The sequence below is a fragment of the Eretmochelys imbricata genome, chromosome 8 (assembly GCF_965152235.1).
Source record: "Eretmochelys imbricata isolate rEreImb1 chromosome 8, rEreImb1.hap1, whole genome shotgun sequence".
In the NCBI taxonomy this organism is placed as follows: domain Eukaryota; kingdom Metazoa; phylum Chordata; order Testudines; family Cheloniidae; genus Eretmochelys; species Eretmochelys imbricata.
The window spans coordinates 90,897,022-90,920,981 of NC_135579.1; the positions used below are offsets into that span (position 1 = coordinate 90,897,022).

Here is a 23,960-nt window from a genome sequence, read left to right on the forward strand (position 1 = left end):
TAGAAAGGAAAGTGCATGCCATAGTAACATCAAATTAACTTATTTTTCCCAAAAGAATTAACCTTTAGACTAACTGCTCAAAAGAGGACTTGGCACTCAGTTTAGGCATCTGTATCTCTAGGTACCTTGCAAGTTGGATTTGTGTATGAAAGCTGAGAGGTTGACATCTAACAGCTTAATTTGCATATTTCGGTGCTGTTTGTGTGTACATTTGGGGATGTTCGTGAACAGGGACACTCAAAATTAGGAATCTCTTTGAAAATACAGTTACAACTTGGCCTATACTGCTTGATTAAACATTAGTAAATTGGGCCATTTTAAGAGACTGTATGCTGACTGGTTCTGGGAGCACTGTATGGTCCACCTTAACAGGAAGTGTGGAGGCTGTAATTGTGAAGCACTGAGAATGGAAATTGGAGGGAGGGATTGGAATTGTCAGGGTTACATAAGGGATATGGAAGGACCTCCCTATGAACCAACATTTATTTATTCTTTTTTTAAACTTTATTTAGCCACATGAAGCAACACCTTTGAAGACCAGAAAGAAAAATTTAAGCTCATATTCACCAACAACGGGAACATGTCAAATCAGTGCATTTTCATCTCCCACAAGTCATAATGTACAAAAGCTCGGAAATGGTCTATCAAATGGTTAGTTGAACATTCTCTTTTACTTATTGCAAAAAATGTCTTGTTATTGGTTAAATCAGGGTCTTGATTTAGTAATTTATGTCTCATCTGGTATGTCTGATTTCTTTTTTCTCTTAAGGAGTTTTGATCTTTATGGTGAAATCCAATATTTTTAGGGCTCTCATCACATAAATGTAAGCTTTTGAGGTAATTATGATGACTATCCTGTAGTAGGCTTTTCTTTTCTTTGTTCAGTATAGAACCACTAGCATGTGTGGGGGGCAACTCCATTCCTTCCTGGAATTAGACCAACTTTTGCTCACAATGAACTTTTGCACATTCTCTCTCTCTCCAACTCCCAGCTTTCATTTACAGTGACAGTGGGTACTACTTTTGTGAATGAAAGGGAGCATATATTTTGGAGTTGCTGCATATTACCTGAGAATGTTATAAAAGAAATCATGTTTTAATAATTTGGAAGGCAGTGTAATCTAGTGATTAGAATAGAGGAGCTGTATTCCCAGTTCTACCACTGACCTTGAGCAAGTCATTTAACCTTTTCTGTATGTCAGTTTACCTGTCAGTGAAATGGGTGTAGTGTGTGCTTCTCTTGTGGGGGTTTTGAGTCTTTATGAATATTTGAAAGGTGCTTTGGTATTCTCTGATCAAAGATGATATAGAAGTACAGTTAGTTAACTCTACTCCTGTGCTTTCTTTCATGTATCTGCTAGCTAGGTAAGTGGTGTAGGGTTTTGGTTTTGTGGTAGATTGGGCCACCTTCTATGGGGAGTAGGGGCTGTATAGTTTGGATGGCCTCCACCTCAGTAGAACAGGGACCAATCTCCTTGGGGGCAGGCAGACTAGAGTATTCAGGAGAGTGTTAAACTAGTAGTAAAAGGGAAGGATAAAAAGAGAAGATGTGAGCACTCAGCAAAAAATTGAGATGCTCAGAACAAAATCAAGGAGCCTTCAGACATAAAGAGAAGAAATTCTTGAATTGCCTATGCTAAGAGCCATGGGTAACAACAAGAGGAACTGGAATTGCTCATTTACTAGCATAAATTTGATCTAGTTTGTATTACTGAAACCTGGTGGATTATTTGCATGAATGGAAAGTTAAAATCAATGGTTATCACCCATTTTGGAAGGATCGAGTAGGCAAAAGGGGAAGGGGAGTGGCACTGTACGTCAGAAATGGAAGAAAGGGAAAGTTGATAGTAATGAATATAAATCAGAAGTTAGGAATTGTAGAAAATTCCTAAGGAAAGAAAAGGGACACATGGAAAAATCTATGTCGAGCAGAGTTAAGGACAATAAGGAGTTTTTAAAATATATTAGGAATAAAAAGAATGGAATTGGTCCATTATTATATGCAAATGGTAGAATTAACAATAATAATGCAAAAAAGGCAGAAGTTTTCAATCAATATTTCTGTTCCATATTTGTAGTCTCATCATATGGTGATATAATACTCTTTCCATTCCACTAGCATCTCTGGAGGATGTTAAACAGAAGCTACTAAAGTTAGACATTTTTAAATCAGCAGGTCCTGATAACATGCATCCAAGAGTTTTAAAAGAGCTGGCTGAGGAGCTCACAGACCATTAACATTGATTTTCCTTAAGTCTTGGAGCACTGAGGAAGTTCCAGAAGACTGGAAGAAAGCTAATGTTGTGCCAGTTTTTTAAAAGGATAAACAGGATGACCCACATAATTATAGGGCTGTCAGCCTGACATTGATTTGAGCAAGATAAAGGAGCAGCTGATATGAGACTTGATTAAGAAGGAATTAAAGGAGATTAATGTAATTTATGCAAATCAACATGGGTTTATGGAAAATAGTTCCTGTCAAAATAATTTGATATCTTTTTTTCATGAGATTACAAGTTTGGTCAATAAAGGTAATAGTGTTGATATAATATACTTAGACCTCTGTAAGGTGTTTGACTTAGTACCACGTGACATTTTGATTCAAAAATTAGAATGATATAAAATTAATATGGCACACAGTAAATGGATTAAAAACTGGCAAACTGATAGATCTCAAAATGTAATTGTAAATGTGGGGTCATCAAGTGGATGTGTTTCCAGTGGGGTCCTGCAGGAATCTCTTCTTGGCTCAATGCTATTTAACATTGTTAAAAGAAAATCATCACTGATAAAGTTTGCAGATGACACAAAATTGGGAGAATGGTAAATAATGAAGAGGACAGGTCACTGATTCAGAGCAATCTGGATCACCTGGTAAACTGGACAAAAGCAAACTGTATGCGTTTTAACACTGCTAAAAGTAAATGTATACGTCTAGGAACAAAGAATGTAGACCATCCTTACAAGATGGGAGATGCTATTCTGGGGAGCAGTGACTCGAAAAAGATTTGCAAAAAGAAAAGGAGTACTTGTGGCACCTTAGAGACTAACAAATTTATTTGAGCATAAGCTTTCGTGAGCTACAGCTCACTTCATCTTATGCTTATGCTCAAATAAATTTGTTAGTCTCTAAGGTGCCACAAGTACTCCTTTTCTTTTTGTGGATACAGATTAGCACGGCTGCTACTCTGAAAAAGATTTGGGCGTTGTGGTGGATAATCAGTGGAACGTGAGTTCCCAACTTGATGCTGTGGCCAAAAGAGCTGACGTGATCCTGGGATGCATAAACAGGAATCTCAAGGAGAAGAAGAGAGGTTCTTTTACCTCAGTATATGATACTGATTTGTTCTTGATAAATCCATGCTGGTTGCCAGTGATTGCCCCTTCATCCTCCAGGTATTCGCAAATTGAGTGTTTTATACACTGCTCTAGTAGCTTCCCAGGTATCGAAGTCAGGCTGACTGGTCTATAGTTCCCCAGCTCCTTTTCCCCCTTTTCAAAGATGTGCGCTACGTTAACCTTCTCCAGTCTTCCGGGACCTCTCCTCGTATCCGTGAGTTTGCAAATATTATTGCCAGTAGCTCAGAGATTTCTTCAGCTAATTCCTTCAGTACCCTTAGGTGAATAGCATCGGGCGCCGCTGATTTGAATTCATTCAAATTGATCAGAAGCTCTGACGTATTCTGTACTTATCCCAATCTGCATCTCTTCCTCTTTATCGTCTATGGTAACTTCGCTAGTCGTCCGATCACATGTTATTTTTTGTCAGAAGACTGAAGCAAAGTAGGCATTAAGCAGCTTTGCCTTCCTATCAACTTCCGTTACCAGCTCACCTTCTCTATTGAGCAGTGGACCCACACCAGCCTTGATTTTTCTTTTTTGTCTGACATATTTGAAGAACCCCTTCTTGTTGTTTTGTTAGCCATTACAAGGGTCCTGGTAGATTCTGTGAATTCTATGAATCTACAAGGGTTAGCAGGGACTACAAGGTGTCATCTAGTCTAACCCTCCCTGGAGTCTCCATCACTGACAATTTTTAAATGAAGATTGGATATTTTTCTTAAAGATCTGCTCTAGGAATTATTTGAAGAAGTTCTATCGTCTGTGTTATACAGGAAGTCAGACTAGATGATCATAATGGTCACTTCTGGCCTTGGAATCTATGAATCTATTCATGTTTATCATTGTTTCCATAGTCAGGCATATTAACTAACTGTGTTTTAATTATGCTAATACAGTACCCAAAGATCATTAGCTATCAGAATAGTTGTCTTTACTTTATATTTTGCGTATATAAGTATTACCAATTAGCCCTAGAAGGTATAGCCATTCACTTCCAAGATTCTTGTAGAGTTAAATACTCTTAAGGTATATTTTCAGAAGGCCAGCCTCCTTTTTGTGCTTACAAGTGGTTACTAGTTCCTCTAAACTTTTTTGATAGCAAATCAGACAGAAGCACAATTACTCTATTTGGACCGAGTTTATTTCCCTTCATGTGCTGCCATTAGTATGGACAAGTGTTTGAGTCCTCCTCACAGAAATATCAGGCAGGCAGAAGCCAGTCCAGCTGTTTGATTTTTGTGTCCAGGTCTTCCTCTCAACTTGCTGCTGGGCATCCCCAGTTGTCCTCCTGATTAACGGAAGCAGCTAACGCTGATGCTTTTGTGATGAAGTACCATCTTTCTTTAAAGTCTCAGTGGAACTCCAGAACAACATGGAACAGGAAATTAAAGGAAACGTCCTCCCGGAAAAAGCCAAAGGATGGCGAAAAAATATTCTCCCTCCTACCCATCTTGTCCTCCCACTCCCCACAGGCTTGTGTTGAATACAGGTCTAAGCAATGGCAGGAGCAGCTCCTAACTGGGTGACCGTGCTCTGGTTTTCTCCCCTCAATGGTAGTGGCTCAAGAACTGGAAGGGTGATAACCCTCCCATCCCTATTTTCATACCCACAGGTTCTCTGCACTCTATCCATCAGTCTGTCATTGGCATTAAAGAACTTCCTGAAAATAACTGTGAGCTGCATGAGGCAGGAAGCCTTTATTATCCTCCCTGTACTCAACAGAGGAGCAGGCGGAGTGCTCAATTCCTTCCCCTCAATGACTGAATTCATCTCTCAATTGGCTGTGCAGGTCTCACACTATGAGGGTCTACTTCAGGACCCCTCTACCTCTACAAAACTACAAATGCCATCTGCAGATTGGGGGTGTGGAGCCCAGTATTCATCAGTCTGTACACGGAACACTGTCCCTGTGGGAATAAAAGCTCCACGTCCACATGTACTGAGTTGTCATGCTTGAAGCAAAGTGTCTATGCCAGAGCCCTCTCTTTGTGGGAGACTGAGCTCATTACTGGAAGGTCTTCAACAAAGCAGTTGGCCTCCCTTAGCTAACTACTTCATGCCGAAATGTAGCTCCCTAGTTTTCAGGTACAGAGAGTCAATACCTAGACCCCCAGGCCGCAGGATAACTTCTCCATGTCCTAGGAAAGGGATGTAGCTTATGCCTTCTTTCCCCACCCCTGACGTGGTGGGTTTTGAAGAAAACAGAAAGGCATCAGTACCTCTCATAGCTTGAGTAGCCAAGGTGGGCCTATTTCATAGACCTCTAGCTGTCCTGAGGTCTCGGCCTCCACTTACTAGAAACAAAGGCTGTCAACATCAGGATCCCTGCCCTTCACCTTGACCTTTATCCTCCTTAATTTCATGAACATTCCCTCCTGTCAAAACGAAGTCAGGGATCTCAATACCTGAAAAGATGCTTCTCTGCTTACTATGGGGAATTTCCTGTCTTCTTGATATAGATCCCACAGAATCTCCACTATCCCTTCCATTCTGCAGTTCTTCCAAAATTCCTATGAAAAATATCTGCTAGCCCTGTAAAATACAGGTCCCTCTCAGGGGGTCTGTAGGAGGTTTTCCTGTGGAGTTCTACTCCATTGTAACCCAATTGGTTCCTCAAGGCAGTTACCTTGTCCCTTTGTTAACTACTTGATTCTCCTTGAAGTCTAAACTTTTAAATGCTCTCTGCTTGGACCCTTTTGAATCCACCCTCACTATTCTTCTTTCTCTTCCCTGTGGTGGAAAGTAGCCTTTCTAGTGGCCAGCACTTGGGCCAGAGAGTTTGGGAGTTCCCAGCCTTGGTTTGTAATCTCCATGTTAGAGCTAAGTGGAAATCTTTTCCCATCCCATGAAAGTTTTTGAGATTTTGAAAATGTTTCTCATTCCCATTCATCAGGATGAAACTGAGACCTTTTGAAATTTCACCAAAAAAATGAGACACAGACACCCCCCTGAATCGCCAGTAGCCCAGGTGGTAGACCCAGGTTCAAGCCCCTGCTTCGAACCAAGCAAAGGGTGTCTCACAGCCCAGATGAGTACCCTAACCACCAGGCTATGGCAATTCTAGGGTGGGTCTCTCTCTATTTGACCAGAAATCCCATCCTGGACCTGAGAAACCTTCCTGATGAAGTTTCTCCCAAACTGACATGGTTCTATGAAAAGTTTTGTATGTTTTAGCTGATGTGTAAAAGGAGCCGTAACAACCTTTTTCTACATTCATATAGCTACAAAATGCTGTCAAATACTGACTGCTACATCCCATCCTTTCAACCGACCACTTCTCTTTCTCCCTAGACATTTTACATTTATTTTAAATGTTTTAGGATTTTACTAGGCCTTTGATTGGCAAGTTTTCAGAGGGGTCCTTCCAAAGCAGCTCTTGGGAGGTCTACTCACCCCAACCGGCTCTGTCTGGTGTTCTTTACCCACTTCCTTCTGTCAGTTTCTTCCTTCTTGCCACTTTATGGCGAAGCTAAATTGGGCTAGGTTAGTTACTCCTTCTCTCCCTGAATGTGGTCATTGCTAGTCAGATTAGTTTGTCCATAATGGCAGTAGTCATTTCATGGAAATGCAGATTTCTCATACCTTGGTAATTGTTTTCCATAATGTGGCGGCACTGGTATGTACAGTAACCCAGTCGGGAATCAGGCTTGGGCAAAATGACTAGATAGTTAGGGTGGTGTATACTAACCATAATTGTGCTCCAGCTTTGGTGTTCTTAACATGGGAAACTTGCCTGCACCCTGGAAGGAAAAGGAAATGGGCTAGAAATCCTGTGTCCTAATGGCTACATCTTGACAGACTGATAGATGAGGAGGACTCATCTGTTCCCGGTGTTGCAATGTCTTAGAAAGCAACTAACAAAAAGGAATTTGTTCTTGTGAGCACAGAAATGCAGTTGCAGATTTTGTGGGTGCCTGCAGATAATGAAGCTGTGCCTCAGCCTTGTTGGATTTATACCCCAGAAGGTTAATACATACATTTTATACCTGATGTTAGCATTATATGCAGCTTTAAAATCTTTCAAAAATTTAACAGGCTGGGGCTTTTAAAATATGCAATATTAGTGACTAGCCCATTGTGTATGCATGTACGTTTTTGAACAGCTCTTTCATTTGGATGTTGGCAAATACCTTCATCAAGTCATACATAAATGTGTCTGTACTGCAGGTGTTAAACAATTTTCTGCAGAGCTGCACAACTCTAGGTTTGCATTATATGGGTTTTTTTAATAAAAAGGAAAAAATGCCTTGAGGACTAAAATGCTTGTGTATTGAGATGTCAATGGGAAAGGTGAGCATGTACTGTATTTCCATACTGAAATTAAATATGGACGTAAGGGAACATTCTTTTGGCTCATAAAAAGACTGATCACATGTTCACAGCTGACATTTAGATGGATAATTATTCAGTAATGGAGCACTAACTACCTTTTTCTACATTCATATTGCTACAAAATGGTGGCAAAGACTGACTGCTGCATCACATCCTTTCAACAGAGTGCTTCTCTCTCCGTAAAAGAAAAGGAGTACTTGTGGCACCTTAGAGACTAACAAATTTATTTGAGCATAAGCTTTCGTGAGCTACAGCTCACTTCATCGGATTGATCTCTAGCTCACTAAAGCTTATGCTCAAATAAATTTGTTAGTCTCTAAGGTGCCACAAGTACTCCTTTTCTTTTTGCGAATACGAACTAACACGGCTGCTACTCTGAAATCTCTCCCTAAAGACATTTTAAATTTTATTTTAAATGTCTTAGGATTTTACTAAGTAATGTAAGAATACAACAATAGAGAATTATATTACAAAATGTATTTTATTAGCTTTAAAGACTTTCCTATTTACACTATACAAAGTATAAGAAGTTCCATATATAAATGCTGTCCATTTAAGAATACTGTAAATATTGTTTTTCCTTTGAATAGGAGTGACTAAGTAAGCCCCTCAAGAAGTCTAAGTGCCTAGAGCATGCTACTGTTGGTTAAAAGTATACTGTATTTTTCAGAATCTAAACACCCTGATGTAAGTACACATTTATGATGTCAAGAATTCATTGTTGCAATGCTCTGCTGGGCTGCATGATAACATACGTGTGCATTGGCAGACTACCTTGAAGTGCATGGCCCATTTATTACATTCTAAATAAATGATATGATCCCTTCTTCAGTTCCTCTTCCTTAATGGCTAGTATATTTTTAAGATTCATTTTTAAATTAATTTACTAATTTTCAAATGCACTTACGGTTCAGCTCTTGTACGTCACTAGTCCCGTGGTAATTTCAGTCTCATAAATGATAGCCAATTTGCTACAAGTACTTAAATTTAAATTTTAAATAACTTGGGGATAGGGCCCTCAGCTATTGTGGAACAACTTAAACTTTTATAGCACTTTGTCATGCTGAGGAATCTCAAAACGCTTTACAAAACATTAAAATTAAAACTTAATCCATCCTACAGAGCTAATACTTACATGCAATAATTTAAAAGCCAGTGAAAAGAAGTGAAAGCACTTAACATTTACACTGAATCAAGGGGAAGGTGGGGCCATTTCTCATGTCAAAAAGGTGATATATAATAGCTAAGGGTGAAATCCACCCCAGTGCAGTGGGCCTGCATTGGTAGCTATGCACCTCTTAAACCCCACATAAGGGCCCACGGCTTGCTGCAAGCCCTCCGCCCTAGGATGTATTCCACCTTACAGAGGCAATGAGACACTGTAATATGTTTGGGGAATGAAGCTGTGTGTGTTGAGGTAGAGGTAGGTATTTTAAGAACTAAGTGAAAATGCTTCTGTATGAAATTGTTCTGGTAAAATAATACTGACCTTTACTATTTTTGGAAATAGAAGAACTAGGCATTGTATTTGATCGGGTCTGCTGACCTGTAAGTGCTGTGGACACTAAACTTGACTTACATATTACAGGGGCTTCTAAGGCATCCATTGACATAACCAAATTTAAAAAAAACCCGCTATCCTATATCGGAGAACAATACCATGCATCACCCTTGCATCATCTCCTCATAACAAATGGCAGATCCAAGGGATAATTTAATCAGGGGACCAACTGATTTGGAAAAGAAAGTCCAATAATTAGAAGAGAGCCTGAATGGACTTGTTATATTCATTAAGAAAAAACTCTTTGCTCTTGGGCCACAAGTCACTGTAAACTTATTATCCTCCCTCTTCCCCCAGAAAAAACAAACAAAAAAACCCAGTCAAATAGAAAAAGAGAAGAGAGGATTTGAGTCTATAAATAGAAGATCTGCATTTGTACATGAAGCAAAACCTATTGAAGTCATATGGATTTGAACTTGTTTTTCCTGAACTTAAATCTAGCTTAAATTTTCTTATATTTTTATTAGGGCTGTCGATTAATTACAGTTAACTCACGCGATTTACTAAAAAAATTAATCATGATTAAAAAATTAATTGCAGTTTTAATCACACTCTTAAACAATAAAATACCAATTGAAATTTATTAAATATTTTGGATGTTTTTATATATTATATATAATATATGTTTTATATATATATATAGTATTCTGTGTGGTAATTAAAATCAAAGTGTATATTATTTTTTATTATAAATGTTTGCACTATAAAAATAACAAACCAAAGAAATAGTATTTTTCAGTTTAGCTCATACAAGTACTGTAGTGCAATCTCTTTGTCATGAAAGTGCATCTTACAAATGTAGATTTTTTTCGTTACATAACTGCACTCAAAAACAAAACAATGCAAAACTTCAGAGCCTACAAGTCAACTCAGTCCTCCTGCTTGTTCAGCCAATTGCTAAGATAAACAAGATTATTACATTTACAGGAGATAATGCTGCCCTCTTCTTATTTACAATGTCACCAGAAAGCGAGAACAGGCATTTGCATGGCACTTTTTGTAGCCGGCACTGCAAGGTGTTTACGTGCCAGATATGCCAAACATTTGTATGTCCCGTCATGCGTCAGCCACCATTCCAGAGGACATGCTTCCATGCTGATGATGCTCGTTAACAAAATAAGGCGTTAATTAAATTTGTGACTGAACTCCTTGGGGGAGAACTGTATGTCCCCGCTCTGTGTTTTACCCACATTCTGCCATATATTTTATGTTATAGCAGTCTCGGATGATGACCCAGCACGTTGTTCATTTTAAGAACACTTTTACTGCAGATTTGACAAAACACAAAGAAGGTACCGGTGTGAGATTTCTAAAGATAGCTACAGCACTTGACCCAAGGTTTAAGAATCTGAAGTGCCTTCCAAAATCTGAAGGGACGAGGTGTGGAGCATGCTTTCAGAAGTCTTAAAAGAGCAACACTCTGATGCAGAAACTACAGAACCCGAACAACCAAATGAGAAAATCAACCTTGTGCTGGTGGCATCTGACTCAGATAATGAAAATGAACATACATCGGTCTGCACTGCTTTGGATTTGTGACAGGTTGGGCCAGATGGCTACAGGAGAGTGATAGAAGGCAGATATATTAGCCCCAGGTTAAGCAGGTCCCTTTTCTCTGGGTAAAGTAACAGGGGCAGTTCCAGAACAGTCAGGAACTTGCTGGAACCAATTAAGGTAGACAGGCTAATCAGGGCACCTAGTTTAAAAAGGACCTCATTTCAGTCAGTGAGGGGCATACAAGGAGCTGAGAGTGAGAGGGTGTGCTGCTGGAGGACTGAGGAGTACAAATGCTATCTGGCATCAGGAGGAAGGTCCTGTGGTGAGGATACAGAAGGTGTTGGGAGGAGGCCATGGGGAAGTAGCTCAAGGAGTTGTAGCTGTCACACAGGTGTTACACGAAACACTGTAGACAGCTGTGATCCACAGGACCCTGGGCTGGAACCCGGAGTAGAGGGTGGGCCTGGGTTCCCCCCATCTCCCCAACTCCCTAATAGATACAGGAGGAGTTGACCTGGACTGTGGGTCCCACCAGAGGGGAAGGTCCCTGGCCTGTCCCCCAACCCACTAGGTGGACCAGCAAGACTGTGGGGATTGTTCTCCTTCCTTTTCCCCATGCTGGCCAGTGATGAGGTTAGCTGAGTGAATGGCAGGTTTGAGCCACTAGCAAAAGTGGCCAAACTGAGGGATGCCGTGAATCTCTGAGGCAAGCAAATCCGCCAATAAGCGCAGGACCCACCAAGGCAGAGGAGGAACTTTGTCACAGATTGTTATCAAGCAGAATACGTCATCAGCATGGACGCGTGTCCCCTGGAATGGTGGATGAAGCATGAAAGGACACATGAATCTTTGGCGCATCTGTCACGTAAATATCTTGTGACACTGGCTACAACAGTGCCATGAGAACTCCTGTTCTCACTTTCAGGTGACATAAACAAGAAGATGGCAGCATTATCTTCTGCAAATGTAAAAAAACTTTTTTGTCTGAGTGATTGGCTGAACAAAAAGTAGGACTGAGTGTACTTGCAGACTCTAAAATTTTACATTGTTTTATTTTTGAATGCAGTTTTTTTTGTGCATAATTCTACATTTTTAAGTCCAACTTTCATGATAAAGAGATTTCACTACAGTACTTGTATTGGGTGAATTGAAAAATACTATTTTTGTTTTTTTTTTACAGTGCAAATAGTTGTAATCAAAAATAAATATAATGTGAGCACTGTAGACTTTGTATTCTGTGTTGTAATTGAAATCAATATATTTGAAAATGTAGAAAACCTCCAAAAATATTTAAATAAATTGTATTCTATTATTGTTTTACAGTGCGATTAATCTCGATGAATCTTTTTAATTGCTTGACAGCCCTAATTTTTATGGCTTTTTCCTCTCCTCCATCAGATCCTTCCTTAAAACTTGATCCTTCCACTTATTCTTTCATCACTAGTATCCTTTCCAGGGCTGTCTGCTGCCACCCTCATACTAATCCTTTTATAATCTGTGTTGTATCAATCTGTTTTACACTATAAGATCCTTTGAGTGGGGACTTTTTTCCTGCACATATGTAAAATGCTGTGTACTTCTAAGGTACTATGTAAATAATAAAACTAAATCTCTGAACTAAAAGTTAATTCTGTGGTTCATAGTGATGATAGTCACTAATATGGTTGAAGATATGACAAAAAACTAGGTCTCACTTTTTAGCCTTTTGTAAATGTGCTTTAAGCCATATTTATATTTTAAATAATGTATTCACTGTCGGAGCAGTCAGGTCAGCTGACATAAGAACGTGAATGGCGGGGAAGAGAGATCTCTGTTGCCTAGGGTGACCAGATAGCAAGTGTGAAAAATCGGGACAGGTGGGGGGGTAATAGGAGCCCATATTAAAAAAAGCCCCAATTATCGGAACTATCCCTATAAAATCGGGACATCTGGTCACCCTACTGTTGCCATTTAGTACAATTTTTCTCTATCCCCCCATCACCTGTCAGAGAACAATCACTATTGCACTATCCCCCGATCACCTGTCAGAGAACAATCACTATTTTATCTGGATAGAATTTCATTTTTGTAGGGACTCTCACTCAAAGACAACACTATATTGGGTGTGGTTATTGGAGAGCTTTCTGGCTTTGAGAACTTTTGATCCTCATGCAATTATTTCTTTGTTATGAAAGCATCATGGTGGGTTTCTGTAAAATCTTCAGAATAAATCATTGTTGAGGGGGAGAGAATAATCATACAGCTCCTCGCTTGCTGCGCACCTGAAGTGCATGGAAGTGAAGTTTAAACACAGTAAAGATGGACTGTATATTTTGCCATTGCTATAATAAAATCTCACGGGAAATATCTTTTACAGTGATTCCTGGGGCTCAGGCTAGTGTTGTATTTCCTTAGAAAGCCAATATAGAAATTGATATATGATATAAGGCGGGTACCTAATTTTGTTCAAATGTAATTTTTTTCCTAAAGTAGTATTGGTAGATATATTATGAATATACACTGAAAGGAACTTTACATATAGTATTTGATTAAGGTTGTTTTTTTGTTCCTCAATATAAGTATGCTGTATGTTTCTTGACATTTATATAGGGCTATCAGAATAGCCCCAGCAGATATGACTCAAGAAGCAGTAGATTTAGTTTAGTACTACAATAGCTTTCTAAATTCTTGTCCATTTGATTGTTCAACTGAAAAACTTTTTTCCAATTAAATTGATCTGAATATACACCAATCTAAAGCTTGTGATCTATAATTGCTCAGCTGTAATCACTGTAGGCCATACAGATTTCTTATCTAAAAGGCATTTTATTTTCTTTGCACCACATCTGAATTCAAGTTTAATTAGCAAAACTACAGCAGTGGAGTTTTGTGGTGATTCCCTCACTCATCCCATTTCCTGACAGAAACATGCAAATGCTCTAAGAATCTGTACATTGAAATACAGAAATATGACTTGTTCACATCCTGTCCTGTGACAGGCACTTGGCTTGAATACTGTAATATCAATGTACTATGTCAGAGCATTTGGAAAGAAGTTGCACTGTCTCCTTTTTAGTCTCATACAAGATGGGGTTCAGGGTAGAGGCACAGGCTTTCTTTTTGTTAAAGAAAGTGGAGGTTTTACTTCTCAGTCATAGAAGTGCTTTATAGATAAAGATTTTTCTCCAACATGCTGCATTTTGAAAAATATTCTTAAACAAGATGTTCAACAGTTTTTGATCTTCTAATTTCTGACAGAATGATACCAAATTCCAGTCACTGACACTGTATTTCCAAATTGTCTACATCTAAAAGCTACAGAAGCCACTGAGGTGACAAATTAAAAAAAAAAAAAGTTTGTGTGTTTGTTAGTGGGACCGTGATCCTTGTTTCATAAGCAAGCTGTTTTTAAGAGATTTTTCTGTAGTCAGGATGCATGCTAACGCCTCTTTTTTTTCTACTGCTTCCAACTACATACAGTACACCTGTTTCATTTTTATCTGTATTTTTGTTTCTTTCTTTAATATGGGCTTCTTAGGAGACAGAAATCAGCTGAACGACTCAGAAATCGGTTTATCCAGAAGAGGGCAATCTCAAACAGAAGAGTATGATAAGTAAGTATACCAGTCTGTGGTGATAAAATGGCATCATTTTCAGTTATGAGGGAAGTGACTATTTCCTTAGAGAAATAAAACTTGGAATGATTGTTCTTTTATACTTTGAGATTATCCAGGGTAGGGTTTTCTAAAGCAGCTAAGGGAGTTGGACACCCAACTCTGATTTTTCCATGGGATTTGGTAACCTAACTCCCATACCCATTGTTAGAAATCCCAACCATAATGGCAGTATTCTAATTAAGGAATGTGTTTTGTTTTTCCAAACTGTTTCACATGTGCAAGCTCTTTAGATTTTGCTGGAAGCATTGCTTGTGGTAAAGATGTATTGCCAAATTCTAGTGGTTGATTTTGATACCTCTCATCATGATGGGTCATGATTCTGACTTCAAATGTATATTTGTTTTGCTAAAATGTTCCCATAAGAATCTTATTTTTCTTGCTGCAAACTGACTTTAGTACATAAGCCTTCTGACAGTGATGGACATTTATAGGCCTCAATTCAACAAAGCACTTAAGCAGATACATCAAGTTAGGTGGCTGCTCAGGTGCTTTGCTAAACAGGGATGGACATAAGGTGTGCATAAAGAAGGAATGCTTAAGTATTTTGCTGAATAGGAGTCAGAGTTGGTAAAATATATTATAGGTGGGGTGGTAGCGTGATACATATTAAGGTTGTCTGGTACTGCCCATTATAACATGATTTAGTCATGTAGGTCACGGAAGTCATGGAATCTGTGACTTGCAGCAACCTCTGTGACTTCAGCCTGTGGTGGTCGGGAGCTGCAGGGTTCCCCCGCCTCCAGCGGGGGCAGGGAACTGCAGGGTATGCCTAGTGCCTCTGGTGGCCCCCGGAGCTCCAAGCCGCCGCAGGCAGCAGGGGAACCCCCAGCTCCCAGCCTCCATGGGCAACTAGGGAATCCCAGAGCCCCTGGTACAGGACCCCCAAACCCCCAGCTGCCACAGGGGTGGGAGAATCCCTGAGCCTGCAGGCGCCGCCACCGGCAGGGAGCCCTGCAGCTCCTAGCCACGGTAGGGGAACCCCCACAGCTCCTGGCCTGCTGCCGATGGGGTTACCCCGCAGCTCCCAGCCGACATGGGAGATGGGGGTATCCCACAGCTCCTGACCCCCACAGGCAGCGGGGGGCCCCTGGAGCTGCATGCGACGGGGTACCCCACAACCCCTAGCTGCTGCAGGCAGCTCCTAGCCCCTGTGCATCTGCCCTGCTTCAGGCACCTAAACATCCCCATTTTATGAGATATATTTTTAGTAAACGTCAGCTCATGCTCAAATAAGTTGGTTAGTCTCTAAGGTGCCACAAGTCCTCCTTTTCTTTTTGCGAATACAGACTAACACGGCTGTTACTCTGAAGCTTCCCTGAAATTTTCTTTTTTTTGCCCATGACCTGTCTGTGACTTTTACTAAAAATGTCCTTGACAAAATCTTAGCCTTAATTATAAGACTCTGTTTTCTGTTGCTTATAATTTTACCAAACTTTAACAGTTTGGTTGAAATTTTCTATGCCAGGTATCTGCTTGAGGTTGAATTTTGGGGGGAAATTTCATCCAAAATGGTTCCGCTGTTTCCAAGAATGAAGCTAGGGAAGACACATGTTGTTTGTGCCTATGTTAAATGCTGGGTGAACTTTTCTTTGAATATCTCTATTGCCCCTTGCTTTGAAGCAGGGCCTTGAAATTTGGCAGGTAATGGCCTTTGTGTCAGCAATGTGATTTTTGCTATCCCTTTGAAAATCTATCCAGATTTTGCCAAGGTATAAGCCTTTGAAAAATTGCAGTTTGAATAGACTTGGTGGATTCCATTCCCATTGATCATGCTCTCTCCCCTCCTTGCTCCTGTGTGTGACCAGACTGTGCATGTACAGAGCAACTAACCATTTTCCAGCCAGGGCTACAGGGGTCAAGCTGGACTTTCCCTGTTATTGCTGCCCCCAGCTGCTTGGGGCTGGGCATTGGAACTGAAAGCAGGGATCCTGTGCTCTAAGCGCCCCTCTGCTACCACCCTGGCAGCGTGGAGGAGGAAGCCACCTGAAATGCAGAGGGGGAGGAAAAAGAATAGATTGGAACAAGGAGTTTGGGGAGACTGGGACTGGAATGGGGGGAGGGGAGAGAAGCTACTGGAAGTTGGTTAGAGAAACACGGACTAGGAACCAGTTGGCTGCAGTGGCAAAGAACCCTGAGATTGGATGGGGAGTTCGGGTGCAGAGGAAGAACTAGAACTCGCTGGGCAGAGAGACTGGGATGAGGAGCCAGCGAGGAGGTGAGGGAGAGGAGACTGAATGAGGAGAGTAGGACTAGGAGTCAGCAGGGGGGAAGGAGAGAGATCAGATGAGGACCTGGAACGAGGGAACTAGGACTAGCTGTGCAAGGAAATTGGGGACAAAGAATTGGGATAGGTAGGGAAGAACTGGGATTGGATATGGGGACAGGGAGACATTGGGCGTAGGGAGGAAGATTTAGTACTCAGAGAGCAAGCCTGGAGGGGAGAGACTAGGACTGTCTGAGCAAAGGGGATAGGGCCTAGATGAGAAACCTGAGGAGTGAAAACTGGGACTGACTAGGAGAATGAGACTGGGACAGGGACAATTAGGAGGGGAAGGTACAGAAGATGTCTGGTTTGTGGGGAATGGGCAGAAGAGTCTGTGCCCTCTAGAGTACACTCCCCTCAAGAGCCTGGAACAAAACCAAAGATTTCTGAGTCTCATCATTCCTCTGCTGTCAGCAAATATCTGTGAAACCTACTGTCAAGGGTGTGTCTTTTCTCCCTCCCATGCTGGTCCACATAAAGAATGACAATCTACTGCTGCTGTCAGTTACTCTGTTAACTCAATTGGGAAAAGTCTATGTGGTGGATCTCAAGTTTCCATCCTGCTTATGAACCATGTGGGTGTCATGATGCCTTGAGGGAATCTATTTTTTCAGTTTGTTTAAAATAAAAACAAAAACCTAGAATATTACAAAAAAACACCATTAAAAAACACTAGTAAGGTTGCCAAGTCAATGCCTGTGCAAATATAATTTATTCCCCTTGGGCATATGCATTGATACAGTATTTAATTACATGATTGCATACTATTTTTTCCACTGCACCCTTGCCTCATTCAGTACACAGGATGGACAGTGCTTGCTTACTGAGCAGCTATTCAATATTTTGTTTTTTGCTCATTGTTCAATTTGTCCTGTAGACAATGGTCTCCTTCATTATACAACCTTGACTCATCTCCAGAGCTGGTCCACCCATCCTGTGCACTGAATGAGGCAAGAATCCTGTGGATGGTGTATGTGCAGTCTGGTCAGCATTAGGAGATCTGCGAGGCTCAAGCATACTCACTAAGGATAGAATTTTCAGAGATTTTAGATGCTAAAATCTAAGTAGGCTCTACTGAACATGTGCAAATTGTGATTTTTTTTCAAAGATTTATAATGCAGCCAGATCTGGGTGGATTTTCATAGGGGTGACAAAAGGCACAAGGTGACACAAAGACCACCCTCTGCCAGTTTTCAAGGACTTGCCCCAAAGCATGGGGATACTCAAGCTGTTCAAAGAAAAGGTCATGAGAATTTTTTTAAATGGGCAAAATTTATTTTTTCCTAGCCTCATTCTTGGAAACAGCAGAACCATTTTGTCTGAAAGTTTCCTAAGAAGTTCAGTGTGAGGCCAACACCTGGCATGAAAAATTTCAATCTAAAGTCTGGTAAAGTTATAAGCAACTGAAAAAAGGGTCTGATAATTGTCAGGCAACTTTAATAATAGGCGGCTCTATCAACCCTGCCTATAACTGAAAATTTAGCAGCTTCAGTCAAACAGGAATTTTTATTCACTTCCTCCAAATCTTAAGTAGTTTCTATCATTTTTCAGAAAATGCAATGTTTATTTGAATAAGCATTATTTTTTTTTCTTATGCTTGGAGTTAGAGCTCTTCCTTTTGATAAAGGTATTTCAGAAGGTTCTTTTTATTTTACTAGATGCTTCATCTTTTTGCTTAAGTGTGGGATTCCTTTATTGCAGGATACTAAATATCATTTGAGTGGTGGAGCCCACTAGAACAGTAAGCAGCACTCTAGTTGTTAGGAATTCAAATCCTTCAGCTATATCAGTGACTGTAATTCATTAAGTGATCATTGAAAACTACGGACGCAGTCCTGCAAAGAGATCCACATACACTGACCCTGATACCTACCTTACAATTTAAGAATGCCAGAAAAGTGTCTTATGTCCTGACCTTTCATCTCAATCTGCACAAACTCAGGGGACCATGCTAGTAGATTCCCATACAGATCTGGAACTTAACCTGCTTTGACTTATGATAAAGGGACACCAATTTTAAAATTTACCTTGATCTTTTTCATTTTGAGCATGGCATTTAAATCCTCTTTCATGATAGTTAATTTTTTTAAACTAAAAGCTGTGGGTTTACTTGTAGGTTTTATTAATTTTTGGAAAACATTTTACTAAAGTGACAAGGTGGGTGAGTAATATCCTTTATTGGATCTTTTATTGTTCTCACCAACAGAAGTTGGTATCATAAAAGACTTTGCGTCACCCACCTAATCTCTCTCATATTCTGGGACCTACATGGCTACAATTACACTGCATACATGTTTTACTAAAGGTACATGCAGTGATGAGCTGCCAAAATCTAAACAACAGGTTCCCTCCTCACCCGACAAGCGGGTCATTGCCCACCCCCACCCCCCGGGGCTTCCTGCCCCATCCAACCCCCCCGTGTTCCCTGATGCTCCCCCCAGGACTCCTGCCCCATCCACCCCCCTCCCCTGTCCCCTGACTGCCCCCAGAATCGGGCAGGAGGGTCTCGTGGGCCACCGTAGTGGGTGCCCACCCCACCCCTAAGAGCCAGAGGCACCTGCCGGGGGGCGAGGTGGGGAGTCCAGGCGATGCTTACCTGGGGCAGCTCCCAGGAAGCATCCAGCAGGTCCCTCTGGCTCCTAGGGACGTGGGAGTGTAGCTGCGGGGGAGCGGCCGCTCAGCCACTGATCACACCAAAAGTGGTGCCTTAGGCACCGACTCCCTGGGTGCTCCGGGGCTGGAGCACCCACGGGGAAAACCCCCACCGGCAGCTCCCCACCCCGTGCCCGGCCCCAGCTCACCTCACCTCCGCTCCGCCTCCACCCCTGAACCCACCGCCCTGCTCTGCTTCTCCGCCCCCCCCCCCCCCCCCCCGCTTCCCGTGAATCAGCTGTTCGGCGGGAAGCCGGGGAAGGCTGAGAAGCAGGCTGCGGCTTCCCGCTCAGGCTGAGGGTGGCGGTGAGCTGGGGCGGGGAGCGGTTCCCCTGTCGTCCCGTCCCCCCCCCAGGTTACCTGCTGCGGTGCAGGCGGCCCTCATCGCGCCCCCCTGCCCCAGCTCACCTCTGCTCTGCCTCCCTGGGCCTGAGCACGAAGCTGCCGCCTGCTTCTCAGCCTGCCCCAGCTTCCCGCGCAAACACCTGATTTGCGGGAAAAAGGGGGGGGGGGGCGAGGCGGAGAAGCAGAGCAGGGCGGCGTGTTCAGGGGAGGAGGCAGAGCGGAGGTGAGGTGAGCTGTGGCCGGGGGTGTGGCAGGGAGCTGCCGGTGGGTCTGCACCCACCAAATTTTCCCCTTGGGTGCTCCAGGGCTGGAGCACCCATGAAGTCGGCGCCACTTTGGGCCGGTTAAATTTAGAAGCCCTTTTAGAACTGGTTGTCCCTCGCGAAACAACCGGTTCTAAAAGGGCTTCTAAATTTAACAACCGGTTCTAGCAAACCGGTGGGACCCGGCTCCAGCTCACCACTGGGTACATGGAATTTGTGGGGAAGTCACAAATGAATGTCAAAGTTAATCAACTAAAATGGTTTCAATTATGGAAGAATTCACTACAGTACCTTCATATGAAACAGGTTTTTTTTTTTTCTTCATGCTTAAACTAAAATCCCAAGAGAGTAATTAACAATTGGAATAATTAACGTAGGGACATGGTTGACTCTCCATCACTGGAAGATTTTAAGTCAAGGTATGGTCTAAAAGGTATGTTGTAGCTCAAAAAGAAATTATGGGCTTGATGCAGAAACTTTTGAGCGAGGTTGTATGGCCAGGCTTGATGATCATAATGGCTCCCTTTGGACCTTAAAAAAAATTATCTTTGAATAGTCATAATCTCTTTAGGCAAATATTTACAAATGTCTTGTTTTTAGTGTAGAAAACTCTTAATCCATGCAAATACAGTACTCTTAATCCCATGATACATTAAATCTCTGGTCAATGTATATACCATTGTTTCCAAGTGGTGGTAACCTTGCAAATGCAAACCCATTCAAGTAAGCATAGTCACTTTCGACCTGTAAATGTTTGTATTCAATATGTTCAAAAATAACTGCAAAATTTGTGAACAGCAGTTAGTGACATGTCAATAAAGCACATGTACAAACAAACACCTACATAGTAATATTTTATGTGAACTTCCATACGCTTTATGTTCTGAGGGGAAAATATATTGTATGATACACTGACATTGGCATTTCCTCTTCTGTCTAACCATCTGTTGCTGTGTAAAAATGCAATAATACTAACTTTCTTTTTCCATAAGGCTCAGTATGACAATGAGATCCTTCCTTTTGTTGGGGAAAAAAATGTGAATGGATGTTTTCCCATTTGTCCATATTTGATTTCTATGCTGACATGCTACAAAGAGAACCTGTTCTAAGTCTTTGTTAGAAGAACATTTGACAGTTTTCCCTCATAAGTATTTAGTGCACATCCTCAATCGTACACTGAATAATCTGCCATTTAGAACCTGATCCAATTGTGTACTACTTTGCTTTTCTTACTAAACTCATCAACCTCTAAAAACTGACTAATCTTTACATTAGTATTAGAAAAAGTCTGTGGACTGAAAAATGGTCTATTGGTTAAGTCACTGACGTGAGACTGCATGGGTTCAATTCCTGGTTGTGCCACAGCCTTTTTATGTGATCATGGGCAAGTCGGATTGGGTATGTCTACACTGGAAGTGGGAGCAAGCCTCCCAACTCCAGTAGATAGACTCGCACTAGAAAAGGAGTACTTGTGGCACCTTAGAGACTAACCAATTTATTTGAGCATAAGCTTTCATGAGCTACAGCTCACTTCATCGGATGCATGCTTATGCTCAAATAAATTGGTTAGTCTCTAAGGTGCCACAAGTACTCCTTTTCTTTTTGCGAATACAGACTAACACGGCTGTTACTCTGAAACTCGCACTAGAGAGGCTCGAGCAAACAGGTTTAAAAACATTTTTTTTTTTTTTAAAGTATGAAGATTGTGGCTCAGGCTCTCAAGCTCACCTGACCCCCTAGGCTTGAGAGCTTGAGCTGCAACATCCACATTACTATTTTTAGCACACTAGCTTCAAGGCCCGCTAGCATGTGTCCGTCTACCTGGACTTGGAGGCTTGTTCAGCTGTAGTGTAGACATAGCCTTAATTTCTCTGGGCCTGAGTTCCCCATTTTTAAAACAAAGATGATATTTTCCTACTTCACAGTAGTGTTATCAGGATAAACTAACTATTGTTTACTTAGTGCTGAGACCGTACTGTTGTTGTGGGGGCCTCTAAGAAAGACTTTTAAAATGATTATTCCCAATAGATCCTGACATCATTGATTTAAATCATTTCTTTTTTATGTAGGTTTATGGTGTTGCAGTCTGAAGTTGAATATTCATTGGTGAGATTTCTGAAAATGAGACAAAGCTTAACAAGTTTACAGGTCTGTCTTCTAGTGGCATTAATTTTCTTAATGTACTTTAAAAATAAACTTGAAGAAAATAAAATCTTATATACAGTATTCTTTGAGATTTAAAGGCAAGAAAACAAAGCTTTTGACCTGAAAATCATTGAGAGACAAATATAGAAGCTCACCATACCATTCAATTTTTTTTTCCCAAGTCACTTTTCAAAGTACATTGGCACAATAGGTTTTTTATTCATGGATTCCAAGGCCAGAAGAGACCATTGTGATCATCTGGTCTGACCCCCTGTATGACACAGGAACATCTTTGCTTGTCCAGGATTTGAATCTTGAACAAATCCTGCAGCCAAAGCAAAATTTATACCTCTAAACCAGTTAGCCAAAAGATCTGTTTTTAACTTTTATCCCTGTGTCTAAGTTGTATAGAAATTATACTATGTAAGGTCATTACTAAGTAGTATTGACAGAGTTATAAATTATTGCTGCATAGATTTCATTAGAACATAAGAATGGTCCATCTTGCTTGTCTTCTGACAGTGGCCAGTGGTTCAGGGAGAATGAACCGAACTGAGCAATTATCAAGTGATTCAGCCCTTGTCATCCAGTCCTAGCTTCTGTCAGTCCTACTCTTGTATGTAAGGACTTGAAAATTAAACATCTATTTGTGTTGAAGTCATCATACTATTTAATTCATTTTTAATGTGTCAACTTTTGATGGAGTCTGTTTATCACACACAATGTGGTTTATTTATATTCTCTGTACTCAATAAATTCATGACAAAGTTCTCTTGTTTACTTCAATATCCTCAGAAATAATTCAGCCTATTCAAATTGTTTTATTTTACTTACTCATGCTGTTACACACACACTGTTGTTTCAAAAAGACTTATTTAGATTGACACCCTGGCACTATTTTTGAAATTCTTCAATTAAAAATTTTCAATTTGGCTTTTACAAATACATTTAAAAATAAAATCTTGGCCTTGCTAATGAAATTGATACAGTGGGGATTTTTAGATTTATTGTTGAAGACCATATGCAAGAGAATCTTAAAAGCTGATAGATTTTCTTTCTTTAGTAACATATTAAGGCAAATTTATACAAGTACCAGAATTGTTTTTGTGGGGATCAGGTGTGAATCTCTTTATTTAAAAAGCTGAAGATATATAAATGAAGCAAACCATAACAAGAGTTTTCAAATAATGTTTTCAAAAACACACAAGTTCCATTTTCAAAAGTGACCTACTTACTTAGGAGCCTAAGTCCCAGTGTCTTTCATTTACTTAAGTTACTTAGGTGTTTGTGAAAATTTTACCCTTTGCTAGAGTGGGTTGTTAATTATAAGTTGCATTGAAAATGTTTGTTAGACTGTTTATGCAGTGTTGTAACTGTGTTGGTCCCCAGACTTCAGCGAGACAAGGTGGGTGAGGTAATACCTGAAGAAGAGCTCTGTGTAAGCTCAAAAGCTTGTCTCTCTCACCAACAGAAGTTGATTCAATAGAAGATATTACCTCACCTACCTTGTCTCTCTGTCAGTCTATATAGCAATTTGTTGGTTTAGGAATAAAATTAATATTGTTTTTAATTCTACTTTCAGGCTTTAGAGGGCAGTAGAGAGCTTGAAAATATTTTTGGCATCTCAGACTCATCCTGTAACTTGAAAGCTGAAGTGCAGAAGACCAAAGTTCTAAGTAAGCTTCAACCATTTTATCTCTTTACTATAATTTGACAACTAACACTTATCAGATTTTATTCCAAATACGCTAATTTTAAATTCTGCATGAATAGAATCACTAATACTAGGTGCTACTGTAATACAAACAGAAGTTTTTGTAAATAGAATGCTAGTGTTTGATACTGTCTTTATGCTTACATTACTAACCAGAGCAACTACATTCAGGATAGGGCATGAGATTGCC

At 40.7% G+C, this 23,960-nt stretch overlaps 2 protein-coding genes across 2 annotated transcripts in view; one reads left to right on the forward strand and one right to left on the reverse strand.

Annotated features, from left to right (window-relative positions):
* Positions 1-23,960, forward strand: part of ITGB3BP (integrin subunit beta 3 binding protein) — a 51,181-nt gene that overhangs the window by 12,481 nt on the left and 14,740 nt on the right. The window contains exons 3-6 of the mRNA XM_077825317.1: positions 513-651; positions 14,250-14,325; positions 21,981-22,059; positions 23,639-23,732. Of these exons, the coding sequence (XP_077681443.1) occupies positions 513-651; positions 14,250-14,325; positions 21,981-22,059; positions 23,639-23,732 (388 nt within the window). The remainder of the gene's footprint in view (positions 1-512; positions 652-14,249; positions 14,326-21,980; positions 22,060-23,638; positions 23,733-23,960) is intronic.
* Positions 1-23,960, reverse strand: part of ALG6 (ALG6 alpha-1,3-glucosyltransferase) — an 85,811-nt gene that overhangs the window by 8,118 nt on the left and 53,733 nt on the right. The gene's annotated exons all lie outside the window — the stretch shown is intronic.